This window comes from Penicillium mononematosum, assembly GCF_028829835.1.
Source record: "Penicillium mononematosum strain IBT 11891 chromosome Unknown utg000002l:1.0-8112719.0:1.0-8118358.0, whole genome shotgun sequence".
In the NCBI taxonomy this organism is placed as follows: Eukaryota; Fungi; Ascomycota; class Eurotiomycetes; order Eurotiales; family Aspergillaceae; genus Penicillium; species Penicillium mononematosum.
Window position 1 is genome coordinate 6643080 of NW_026643272.1, and position 12826 is coordinate 6655905.

At 49.1% G+C, this 12826-nt stretch overlaps 6 protein-coding genes across 6 annotated transcripts; 4 read left to right on the forward strand and 2 right to left on the reverse strand.

The window, feature by feature from the left end:
* Positions 1-353: 353 nt before the first annotated feature.
* N7519_004301 (uncharacterized protein) lies at positions 354-1776 on the reverse strand (the record flags this gene model as incomplete). The annotated part of the gene is made up of 2 exons (XM_057291077.1): positions 354-1334; positions 1384-1776. 2 exons carry the CDS (start codon positions 1774-1776, stop codon positions 354-356), a joined length of 1374 nt encoding a protein of 457 aa, XP_057152279.1.
* Positions 1777-1973: 197 nt separating this feature from the next.
* Positions 1974-2774, reverse strand: N7519_004302 (uncharacterized protein; the record flags this gene model as incomplete). Its single annotated transcript, XM_057291078.1, has 1 exon — positions 1974-2774. The coding sequence occupies one exon, from the start codon at positions 2772-2774 to the stop codon at positions 1974-1976; it is 801 nt and encodes a 266-aa protein (XP_057152280.1).
* A 462-nt stretch (positions 2775-3236) lies between these two features.
* On the forward strand, positions 3237-4379 carry N7519_004303 (isopenicillin N synthase family dioxygenase; the record flags this gene model as incomplete). The annotated part of the gene is made up of 4 exons (XM_057291079.1): positions 3237-3488; positions 3547-3585; positions 3670-4105; positions 4156-4379. The coding sequence occupies 4 exons, from the start codon at positions 3237-3239 to the stop codon at positions 4377-4379; spliced, it is 951 nt and encodes a 316-aa protein (XP_057152281.1).
* Positions 4380-4682: 303 nt separating this feature from the next.
* N7519_004304 (DNA replication protein PSF1) lies at positions 4683-5555 on the forward strand (the record flags this gene model as incomplete). Its single annotated transcript, XM_057291080.1, has 3 exons — positions 4683-4757; positions 4876-5396; positions 5462-5555. The coding sequence occupies 3 exons, from the start codon at positions 4683-4685 to the stop codon at positions 5553-5555; spliced, it is 690 nt and encodes a 229-aa protein (XP_057152282.1).
* A 1890-nt stretch (positions 5556-7445) lies between these two features.
* Positions 7446-10866, forward strand: N7519_004305 (sulfate transporter family protein; the record flags this gene model as incomplete). The annotated part of the gene is made up of 6 exons (XM_057291081.1): positions 7446-7692; positions 7763-7829; positions 7879-9104; positions 9157-9356; positions 9407-10341; positions 10389-10866. Coding segments are annotated over 6 exons (3153 nt in total), but the record flags the coding sequence as incomplete, so codon positions are not given.
* Positions 10867-11445: 579 nt separating this feature from the next.
* Positions 11446-12694, forward strand: N7519_004306 (uncharacterized protein; the record flags this gene model as incomplete). The annotated part of the gene is made up of 6 exons (XM_057291082.1): positions 11446-11551; positions 11613-11757; positions 11812-11909; positions 11977-12154; positions 12222-12303; positions 12356-12694. 6 exons carry the CDS (start codon positions 11446-11448, stop codon positions 12692-12694), a joined length of 948 nt encoding a protein of 315 aa, XP_057152284.1.
* Between the last annotated feature and the right edge of the window lie 132 nt (positions 12695-12826).

Below are 12826 nucleotides of genomic sequence, written 5' to 3' on the forward strand. Positions count from 1 at the left end.
TGCTGTCTGAAGGGAAATTCTAGAGATTCTAGAAGAGATCAGGGTTTAAAGAACAAATGATGTAGTTCCCAGGTCAGGTCACAAATCTCCACCAGGATGCCCTAGCAACCACAGCCCGACCCTCTAGACCCGAAGCCCAAGGCGATATTAGTTTCGATATTAATCTCTCTTAATGGGAGCACAGGTAATATGTATTAAAATAATTTCAATAACTACTAAAATACAACCCGTGAAACCAAACGTGGGATACGATTTGGCACTCAACTATTCACTGCAGTTATTGTTACTTGGGTACTTCCGGGACTGATTGGGCATCTTAGCATTTCAATAAATCATCCATGAATCCATGGATATTACCAGTCAGGAGCAATCCAATAATCGATCGCACTATCAGTATAGAATTTATCAATTGTTCCCTCCACACCGTCTCTTCCGACCGTCCAAACACCACTCTCTACTAATTCTCTCCACCGGTCTATCAGCCTCTCCAATCTCTGAGCCCGCCTTTCACCACCAAACGGATGAAAAATGCCATGCTGAAAGAGCTGTGTTACGGAATTTGGCGAAATTGATGTCCCATCACTCATTCTCGCTTCACTGTGAGCTCGAAACGGTAGTAGTAGACGGAAGCCCGCCTCCTCAGTATCATATTCGCACCGGCGTACTGACTCAATATACAGACCCACAGGGATAAGATCATTCTCGTTGAACGGTACGTCATCTTCTGGCCCAAGGAAAAGCCATCGAATCTCCTTTCCAAAGCTGACTGTGCGGCTGCTATCTACAGCTGCGAAAAGTAGGACGGGCGGGATATTCTTGCCCCATTCCTCCTGTTCGCGTGGTACCCCTGTAAACCTCTGCCGAGCCGTGAAAGCCACGGTATCGTGCGGAACCTCCAAGCCGGGTGCAATAGCTTTGAAACGGGGAGTCTTTATTCTCGTCAGAACCGACCGAATAAAGCACTCCTCCGGTATAGATGCCGCATCGAGCTCTACATCTGTGAAAAGCGGCGCACCTCTAGAGATAGGCAAAAGTGATCCGGAGGGCATTCTAGCTTCGATAGCTGCCGAGTAGCGATCTATAGCAGCCACAGTACTATCGATCTGGCTAGGAGAATATGGAAGCCAAGACCAAAGCCCGATTTGCGATCGGGACCTTGACAGCTCTTCGGGCGCTTTCCCCTCTGATGAATCGGCTGTGATTTTACCGATTCGAAGCATATAAATCCAGTTTGTAAGGATCGTTTCCAGTGGAAACCACATATCCTCATGCTCATCGATCGGCTCCACGCTATCCAGATTTTCAAGGGTCATTGGGAAAGCAGCGCGGTGCAGCTGTTGGTCATAGACGACGCCGGACACAATGCGAGCCCAACTCAACCACAGTGCCGTAAATAACAACAAATCGTTCTAGGTTGTCTAGGTCGTTTTCCTCATCTGGAAAGATGTCGTCGACCAATTGCATTGAAATATGATTCACCCAGTAAAAGAAGCCTGGCTCAGGCGAGAATATCAAATCCAGGAAGGAATTCACTGACGGGTGGAGTCGTTCGCGAACAGCCTGCGTATCTTCGTCTGCGAAAATGGATGGCTGACTAGCTAACTCATCGAGATTGGGTGTTTCTTGTCCGTGGCGGGCCATCCATCCATACGCAACCAGGTAGTTGTGAAGCCCCGCACAGCGCTCGTAATCGAGGGGGCCATTGAGGCGTGCGGGGTTGGCCTCCGATACCAGTGCATCCTCAATGTTGAGGATCTGCTCCGGTGTGGTATTCATTATGATGTTAGAGGCAACCTTGGAATCTTGCCCAGGTGAGATTCAAGCGTGATAAGGTTATTGAGGGCACTGCAGCAATAGGCGCCAAACCCAAACAGGCAGAACTAACCAGAAAAGGAAATTCACAGATATCTAGGTAGCTATGTACATTAGTTTTCTCTCATTGCGTCTGATTCAGGGCCCGACTGGGAGATGATTCATTCAACACCTTCTATTCCGAAGTATCGAGCAACTTCAATCAGACCTGAGCCTCCAAGTCCGACCCAAAGATCGACAAACCCCTCTTCTCTGGCTCGTGCAATGTCTTCACTATCCCAAGCTTCTTCCGATTCTCTCTCAAGATAGATTGTCTGAAACCCACTTTTTTTGGCGGCTTGTAAGTCTTCAAGATGGGCTGCGACTAGACAACATTGCGAATCCTTGAAACCGAATCTGCGAGCAGCACCATGGTAGACCTCTGGCGACGGCTTGTACGCACCGAAATGCTCTGCACTAGTGATGTGCTTGAAAGGCAAGGAATTGTGTTCTTTCAGGTCTTCGAGAAGCTTTACATTACCATTGGATAATGTAGAGGTCGAAAATTTAGTGTTCAGCAACGAAAGGCCCGGCACACTGTCAGAGTGTGAGTCAAGTCGATGCCAAGCGAGTGTCAAATTGTTGAGATCGTCCTCGTTGAACAAGCCGCGGAGAAGCCTTTGGTTGAGGATATTTTCCAAAGAAATGCGGTTGTACTCGTCCACTGAGACAAAGGGCTTAGATGTATCGTAGGTGTCTCCGAAGTTCATATATGCGCGATGCCACTCCTCAGCGATTTCCTGCCAGCTCGAAGTAGACATATCAGAGACACTTGCTCGCACATCGGAACTCAGAGATCGAACTTGATCTTGCAGAGCCCTTTGTGCTGCGGCATTCAGTTCGTTCGCGATGCAACATCTCCATTCCACAATTGTCCCCAAGACATCGAAAAATATCATCGACGGGAAACCTTCTCGTGACATCTTTGTCGGACGTTCTTTGAGAGATACGGAAGAATGAATGCTTTTTTGCATGAACTGTAGACTATTGAAAGTATAGCAAATTCCTGAGGTCGTCTGTTAGTGATAAACACAATAGCCTCAAAAAGAGAACTCAAAAGAACAGCAGATGACTTTACCGTTAGGAACTGGAGTAAAAGTTGGCGTACTATCACAATCAAACTAGTCTAGGCTTTTTAAATGTCGACACCACTGAACACACACTCTTTGCATCAACCTCGGAGTTTATTGCTCAGGGTTGCATGTGATTGGCAAATGAAAGTTCTCAACAAGGCCGTCGGGTATCACGGCGTCAGAATATTGGTAAGGCGCTAAAACTACTAGTACTTAGGTACCTAGGCAGTCAAATAAATCGGATGGAGTAAAAAGACCTCGGCGCCCCCCATGGGCTCTCCATTACCTCCTACACTAAAACCTGCATATGTCATGACTTCTACCAAGTCCCCCAACATCCCTGTCGTGGACTTTGCTGGCTGGAAGACGGAGTCCAGTCGTCAGCAAATAGCGCAAGATATCGTCGCTGCCTGCAAAAAGGTGGGTTTTGTGTACATCGTCAACCACTCATTGCCAGAGTCGATGTTAGACGAAGCATTCAGCTGGTCAAAACTATTCTTCGAACTACCACAAGAAGAGAAACTCAAAAGCGCCCCATCCAGAAGGATGGGCGGTTCACAGAGGGTACTCTTGGCCCGGGCTGGAGAAGGTGTCACAGGCGATGAGTACTGGTAACGACAAGGGCAAAATGGACCAGCTGAGGGAGGTTACAGACATCAAAGTAAGAACCCGCTGTAATCTCATATCTCCCCGTCGGCGCCAAGTTCATCTATGTATAATCTTGAGCTTCATTGACCTGGCACAGGAAAGCTATGACATAGGAAGTGACGAGAATACCACCCAGCCTAATCAATGGCTGCCCGAACACAGTCTCCCCGGATTCCGTGACTTCATGCTCCGCTTCTACTGGGAGTGTTTTCGTGTCGGAGGGGAGGTCCTACAAGCGCTTGCTGTTGGCTTGGAGCTAGACGAGAACCATCTGCTCGCGAAACACTCAGGTCATAATAACCAGCTACGCCTACTGCATTATCCGCCTATTCCAGCCGAAGCAATTGAGACAGAGCGTGCAGCCAGATGTCCCGCACATACCGACTGGAGTTCGATCACTTTGCTGTTTCAGGATGACTGTGGTGGGTTGGAAGTCGAGGATGCTTTCTTACCCGGGACATTTATCTCTGCCACGCCTATTAAGAATGCGATTGTGATGAATGTGGGAGATCTTTTGCAGAGGTGGAGCAATGGTTCGTCCCTTGATATGCTCCTGGTCTGCTCTCAAAGCTGACTTGTCTAGATCTTCTGAGGTCTACCAGCCATCGAGTCACTTTGCCGCCTCTTCCTGATAGATTCAAAGGAACTGATCGTATGACCCGTAGGCGGTTCTCTATTCCGTATTTCATGTCACCGGATTCTGACTCGGTGATTGAATGTATTCCGTGTGTCGGAGAAGGTGCTGCAAAGTATGAGCCGATCACACAGGCTGATTACAACCGGATGAGGGCTTCTATGCAGTACTGATAGTAATATCAGTCATTAGCCCACTTGAATTCGAAAATAATCTCATTGGTCACTCTCCCCTGATGCGTCTAGACCTGAAGCCATTTGTGCTCCTTCCAGTTTCCTTTGCCTCCTCCTCTTTGGCCGTCTTGTACAACTTCAACCCTCCACAGTATCCTACGTGGTACTTTAATTTCCAAAGTACTCTTCTATGTTTTTTCGGGAATCAAGAGCCTTTACCCAAAAAGTGCCTCTATACTTCCAAGGTTGACCTTGGCGCCGATCACTCCACCTGACTAAGAGCCAATCTTGGCGCTCGCCGAAATGGATCAAAGTCGCGTCCCTAACCAGGACCCCGACCGCGTGGCCACCATGTACGGCGAACTCGGCAACAAATTGGTACGTGGGCTATAGATTTATCCCACTCTTGGGCGTTCACAACCCCAACTCCAACACCGACCACCAAATACCAAAAGAGGAAAACGCACCCCGCTGACCAACACCTAACCCGCGATAGGTCCAACACGCCAAACGCACCCAATCCCTCGCCCATCTACCCCCCTACCAAACCGAGATTGTGCGCGCGGTAACCCGCGAAGTCCGCGATCTCGACCGCGATGTTACCCGTCTCCTAGAGCCTTTCGAGGGCGGGTTCAACCCCTCAGCCGACCCAGCCATCGCCTGCGCACTACTCGTCGACCACCTGTGCATGCGCCGGAACAAGCGCTGCCTGCTCGCGTATCACTGCGTGCGCACAGAGAAGCTCGAGGAGCTGTGCTGGACGGGAGTGGATATCCTCGAGCAGCAGCAGCCGTCCGAGGAGAGCGGGGCGGCGCAGCACACGGCTCTTGGGGCTAGCGGGCATAGCTCGCTGAGCCCCGAGGAGGAGGAGTATTTCCGCCAGTACGGGGATATGCTTGCTGCGTATAAGGGGCAGTGGACGGATATCGATTTGACGGGAACGCTGGAGCCGCCGAAGGATTTGTTTATTGATGTACGGGTGTTGAAGGATGCTGGTGAGATTCAGACGGAATATGGGTACGTTCTTTTTTTTTTTCGCTTCCTGATATTCATTGGGCATCTGGTGGCTAATTCCGGTTTAGTGTGATCAATTTGACCAAGAACAGTCAGCTCTATGTTCGTCAGGGTGATGTGGAGCGGCTAATTGCTCAGGGTTTCCTGGAGCGATTGACTTGAATTGAGTCGGAACTACCTGGCATCTTCAGGTTCTATATGAGTACAAGAAACATGAATTGGCGTTGGCTATCTACAGTGGTTTTACGAAGGGACCATGTACTTTGAGATACCCCCGCCGTTAGCGTGTCTAGACCTAACGGCCAAAATGATGATTTTCTGCATTGCAACAGTGTGACACCAGTCTGATTATGCATGACTGCTGGTTTGTCCAGTGGCTTTTTCTTTGAATTTATTCTCTAGGGCTAGATTGGCCTATGGTAAAAGACCCATTGGTCTAGACGCAGTCTTGACAATCACCATGGAAAGACGAGAAAGACTTAACTTATAGGCGTCGAAGATGTTCAAAGCCAAGCAGACTTTTGGCCGACTATCGGCCGATGAGCATATAGCTCACATTAGCTTATAGTGTTACCCAAGGAAATACGAAGGCTGAGGCTGCTATATGGCGCCAGTGCTAATAATATAGTGTATAGCACTACTTTATCTTCGATCTGCACAGATTGGGAAATTCTAAGCTTCGTTTGTTCCTCGGTAAGGTCATTGCTGCAACCTCGTAGCTTTACAATGGATGACTCAAAGCAACAAGTTCGCGACCGTCCACGGGTATCATGGGCCAAATCCCAGATACCATAAATTATTTCCTTCGAACGGTTGATTCAACGGCAATTCGAATACTTGGTGATGTCCCCAACAGCATTCTCGACTCCAGAGATTACCTGGGATCTATACGTCCATCAGTGTCAAAGGTTGAGGGTTCCTTCGAGAATATCGCCCAGACAGCCAGACTTGCTTCCTCGCTGTGAACATATACCCCGGTCGCCACTCTTATTTCGGGTTAGACCTTAACAATGTCGACTATGTCTATGAGACTGCTCATAATGACATTACTCCAATATCTGTCTACGTCCTTCGCCTCTCGAAAAGAACTACAATCCTCAGGAAGGGAGTCCTAGACAAAGCACTCGCTGAGATCCTTGCAGCGATGCACAATGGGCATGGCCAAGGGCATCTACCTTTCTTTGAAGATCATAACCAGCTTGTTCAATACCCCAACCCACGCAGCCTTAAGCCTTTTCAGCCTTGAGATTTTTCGCGTGTTCTCTCTGCTTGCTCCTAGGAATTCCTTTGCTTCTTACCTCTTTATTATATTCCCCATTGAGTTGATACAAACATCATTATTTATTGCAAGTCAACTTTTACCCAATTTTGGTCTAATGGGGTTAACACCGCAAGACTGCTAGTAGACACATTTAGGCATTCGAGAAGTGGCTGGTAAAAATCTAGATGATGGATTATTAACTAGGGCATTTGGTTAATGGCGTTATGCAAGGAATAATAAGGCTGAGGCTACTGCATGGTGCTAATGCCGATCCCGCACCGTAGAGCATTGCGTTCCGACCACGGAGCTGCAGCTTGCTGCATACTATTTTAATTGCATATGTAGTTTCAAAAGCCGAGTTAGTCTCGACTTAGTCTCGAGTTAGTGCCGTTGAAGAGATTACCTTGGAAGCCCTTGGGAGATGTTGCTTAACCCACATGGCTCCAGGCCAGGGCTATTTCCCAGTCCCTTCGCACGGACCACTATCTTCATTCGTATCAGTCCGGATGTGGTTTAGCTCGGCTGTTTAGAGATAAGAGACATTTAGTCAAAAAACCGGTACTTCGGAGGGGTCTTTTCTATCTTGTCTGTTGCTAATTTATATTTGTGTTGATAAGTGACTGACCTGTCTCTTCTATACATATAGGTCGCTGAAGCTCCCTTCTGTGCATGCTCGTCCCGGTTGCGTCATCTTGTCCAAACGGCCGCCCCATGCACTAGTGGCCCCGTTTATCTTCCGGATTTCTTAACTTTTCCCACTCCGACACTTGGTTGGACGGCAATTGCGCGAGAGACCATGGGGGGTTCTGCAACCCCGTGGCCGTCGCGACTCTCGCGCATCAGCGCTGTCACGCAACCTGATGTTTGACCGCGACGTCCATGGTAACGCCCCGTCGGAAACGCTGGTGGAACATGCAAACCTAGGCAGCCCACCCGGTCCAATGGGAGCGGAATCATCGAGCTACAACGGATCGACAATAAGAACACCAAACCGTTCCTTTTACCACCGGTCGTTCAAATCGTTCAATAGCAATATGGGTGGGTCATTGTGCATAATATGCTGCTAGTGATACTGCGCGACTTTTACTGACCATTGGACCTATCGTAGACCCGGCTCATTATGCTTCGGACGGTCTCCGCGACCAGACCGCGGAACTCGCTACCTACGGCCTTTCGTTGAATAAAAAATCCCTCTTGAGGGACGGGCCTGGCTTGCCCCCCCAGCCTTGATATATTCCACAGCAGCCAGAATTCTGCAAGTTACTCCCAGGATGAAGCTACAAGCTCTCATGCTGTCGGTGAGGCGTTGTTGGAGCCAGGATATGCCTCTGTCGACCCTGCTTCGGCTTCTGGCTCTTCGGCCTTGACAGAGATGATTCGCCGTCCATCAACAGATACCGTGGAGGACCAGGTCACGCAACCCGGGATGGGTGATATCTCCTTTCCCCCGCCGCCCACGATCTATGAGGAACCCGAACGAGACAATGAGCACACCTCGTTATTATCGAAACCACGATCCAAATCTACACAAAATTATGGAACTGCAGGCGACGCCGAGAACCAAAGGCCGGCTGTCAAACGATCTCCAAACTTAATAACGAAAGGCATTTCATCTGTCGCCCTCTGTACTCGAATCCTGTTCAGCCCAAAGTCATGGGATAAGCGAGTGATATGGAAAGAGGCTGTGTTATACCCCGCCAGTCTGGTTCCTGCCGTATTGCTGGGACTACTTCTCAACATTCTTGATGCCTTATCCTATGGAATGATCTTGTTCCCTCTGGGAGAACCCCTGTTCGCTCACCTAGGAACCGACGGTATTTCGATGTTCTATGTCAGTACCATTATCTCTCAAGTGGTATTTTCCTGTGGCGGCTCAATCTTCAAAGGAGGAATAGGAAGTGAAATGATTGAAGTAGTACCATTCTTCCACCAGATGGCTTTCACCATCATGAATTCAATCGGCAAGGACAACCCGAAATCAGTGATTGCAACGACCATTTTAGCTTTCTCGGTCAGTTCGATCCTCACTGGCTTGGTGTTCTTCTTAATGGGTGTCTGTGGGCTGGGCTCGCTCATTGGCTTCTTCCCACGTCATATTCTCATTGGATGCATCGGCGGTGTGGGTTACTTTCTTCTACAAACTGGAATGGAGGTTTCAGCCCGGCTCCCCGGGTCTCTTGAGTACAACATCCCCACCATCCAGAAACTTTTCCATCTTGATACTTTCCCTCTTTGGATGATACCCCTATTCCTTGCCATTGGCCTGCTTGTTCTCAAACGATTCGTTCGTTCAAACTTCCTTGTCGGTGGTTATTTTATTGCTGTTGCTGCAGTGTTCTACATTGTCATTCTAAGCGCAAGGATCTCTATGGGTGCTCTCCGCCACAATGGATGGGTCTTTGATGCCCCATCTTCGAACAACCCGTGGTATCATTTCTATTCTCTTTATGGTGAGTCGATTGGCTACAGTACTTTGAGCGTTGTCATGCTAATTCGTTACAGATCTCTCGGCGGTCAATTGGACTGCCTTTGGTGAGACAATCCCGGCCATGTTTGCTTTGACCTTCTTTGGTGTGCTCCATGTGCCCATTAATGTACCTGCTCTGGGTATATCCACCGGTGAAGACAATCTCAACGTGGACAGAGAGCTCATGGCACATGGCGTGACGAATGCACTTTCAGGATTTGTAGGAAGCATTCAGGTATGTGACTCCCATCGTTAGAGCTGTGTTTAGTGAGCTAATAAAAGCAGAACTACCTTGTTTACACCAATAGTCTTCTCTTCATTGCAAGTGGCGGGTCATCTCGGTTGGCCGGCCTGATGTTGGCCGCAGCCACTGCAGGGATTATGGTCATTGGCCCAGCTATAATCGGCTATATTCCCATTATGGTTGTCGGTGCCTTGATTTTCTTGCTGGGCATTGAGCTTTTACAAGAGGCATTGGTGGACACATGGGGTAAACTTACTCGGCTTGAATATTTAACCGTCGTTATCATCGTTGTTACGATGGGCGCTTGGGACTTCGTGGTTGGAATCTTCGTTGGCATCATTCTGGCCTGCGTGAACTTTGTTGTCCAAACGTCTCGCAAATCTGCCATTCGAGCAAAGTTCTCGGGCGAAATTTCCGGGTCGACGGTCCGACGTCCTCCTATCCAACAGGAATTTCTTCGCGAAGCTGGACAGCAGACCCTCATTATCAAGCTTGGTGGATATCTCTTCTTTGGAACCATCGTGAATGTCGAGAACACCATGCGTGGCCTGATCGAGGAGGAAGCTTTCGACCGGCGTCCCATTCGATTCATCATTCTCGACTTTTCCCGGGTCTACGGACTCGACTTCTCAGCCGCAGAAGCATTTACCCGCATCAACCGCGTTCTCCGAAAGCGCAACGTACAGATAGCTATCTCCGGCTTGGATGTCGAAGGGGACGTAGGAAAGTCCTTACAAAACGTAGGACTCTTCGAGTCGGAGTCCAGTGTCCCCATATTCGAAGACCTCAACTCAGCCCTTGAGTACTGCGAGAATAACTACCTGAAAGTCTTTTACAGCCGCCAGGAAGCACTTTCCACGCCCGCCGAATCAACTGAAAACTCCGAGCTCCTTCAAATCCCCGCCTCAGTCCCCGTGCCTTCAGGACCCGAACCCCCCACCCTAGCCGACAACGTCGTCAGCTCACCTCGCCGCCAGTACCTGCAGCGCGTAGCGACCTCAACGATTCAAGCGCACGAAACAGCAATGATGGCCTCACCAGCATGGTCCGCCATGCGCCAACCACTCCCCTCCTCCTCCAAACCTTCCAAGGCCTCTCAACCGAAAATGAAGACTTTTGGTTCCCCGCCTGCGCCTACTTCTCCCGCGAATCCTACCCCGCTGGCACAGTCTTGTACCACGAAGGCGACCCCCCGCGCGCCTTCTACCTCCTCGAGTCTGGCATGCTGCGTGCTGGCTACGACCTCCCACAAGGCCGCTACTTCGAGCTCATAGTCGCTGGTCGACCGTGCGGCGAACTGCCTTTCTTTAGTGATACGCGCCGCACGGCGACGGTCAAGGCTGAGCGTGATTGTGTGGCTTGGTGTTTGACCGGGGTGCAGTGGAAGGCATTACAGGATAAGGAGCCGCGCATTGCTCGTGAGCTGTTGACTGTTAGCTTGAAGTTGACGACGGAGCGCATGGATAGTATCACCTCGTACGTTTTGACGATGGCAGCTTGATTTTCTTTTCTTGTTTTGTTCGCTATTTGCATGTAGCTTGGTGGTTATCTGAGCGAGTTGTTGGGCCTCATTTGTTGGATTTTGATATTCCCCGACTCTTTGGTTTTTACATATTCATTCATACATAGCAGTTAAAGCATGCATGCATACGGATATTCTTTTATGATCGTTGTAGGTGGCAAAACTTCGCCTTTAGTGTCTGTTGGATAACTGGTCTCGTTGTATGCTTGAAGCTGCCCACATACCTGTGTACATGTGCATGGTGGGATGCAGTTTTCAGGAAGTTAGATTTTGATATTCATCTGGGGGAGCTGGTAGAAGGTGTTCCTATAAAATAGAGAGGCTGTCTGAAGGTAAGTTATGTAGGGACATACGTGTTGACCATACTCCCCCGTCGAACATACAGGGAACTTGCCTGACCAAGACCTCTTCCGCACATGCTCCTCCTTGTTTGCCCGCTATATGCAGGAGGTCTATAAAAACGCTCCAAGATGGCCATTGCTTTCTCCTTCCTTGCCATCATTGCTGCGCATATTTCTTTCGCATCTTCGTTGCAAGCTCGTCCATCCGCGAGCCACCATGGACAGCCGCCAGGTAGCTCTGCCACAGTTATCTAAAAGAGACTTCGTTAATCCGGATGTACTGAATGCAGTAAACCCCCATCCAGTTTGGGGCTACGCACACGGTGGGTACAGAATAATATATGTAATTTGCTTTGGCAATGGCAATATATTGAACCTTCACAGGACCTATTCCAAATAATAATCATGATTGGCAACCTAAACAGTCACGAGGTAAAGGTTACGTGACGAGGCGAGATTTCGCACTTGCTCTTGCTAGTCATAGACTACAAGCTCCGATGGTCACCATGAACCGATATAACACCTACGTGTATCATACAAACCCTTCGACCTTTTTGTGTCAGATCAAGGCTAATCAAAATAGTTGCGATATTTTGTTGCAAGGCACTTTCATGTGCGGAATGAGTTTCAGGGCATTGCATAGTGTCGAGGGTCATGTTCGTACACAGCACGCTGGTGCCGGTGCGTACAGAGCCTACTCCGTTGTTTTGAGCTCTGTATATTCTGAGTGCATTCTGATAGTGTATAGCCAACCAGCCAGATAATAAGAAGCTGACCACCCAGGAAAAAACTGCTGGAGATAACGCGATGAGGCGTTGGGTGCTGATGGGAGGCTGGCGTGATGCCCTTTATTACAAGGAACCTAACAAGGAGATCATTTCTGGCTCTCTGATTGGGTACTATTGTGGTATTTTGGAGGAAATTGCGTGGGTCTCTCCTGTTACTCTCCGGGGCAAGGAAGTAAGCATATACTGATGACATTTGTTCTACCAGGCGCAACGATGCCCAGTTTGCGGCAGAGTACGGAACCCAATTTCATCGACCTGGGCACCGAGAGTGGTTTCAAACCGTGAATGTAAGTGTACTCCTAGCAAGAATCCAAGAGAAAGTATATTAACAATATTAAGCCCTTAATCTATCACTCTCCCAATCCACCGATGCCCTTGGTTGTGCCGTCAACACCCCGTGATGAAGAGTCGGTGACATCCTCTAGATGTGAGCAGTCTACTCTGACTGAACCCATATCCGACAATGACCCCAATGATAACCCTGGTTCCACATCTGGATCTGAACTTGATTGCGAGATTGTGACCAAGTCTGCCAAGGTTGTCTTCGAGGTCGACTCCGAGCCCGAGGAGCAAGAGGAGTGGCCTGTTGACGCTGTCACTGATATCTTCGCTGGGCTGTATCTACTGTCAAGCAAACTGGACGCGGCGTACGGCCCTATGCCCGAAGAAATGGACTGAATATGGACGAGGAAGGAAGTCGCGGCCAATCAGACTATGGGTGTTTCGCACCTGATCTGATTTCCCACTGTGGCAAGAGTTTCATATGAGTGTGCTAGTCAAAATGTGTCTGAAATGCCTAGGCCTGTTGGA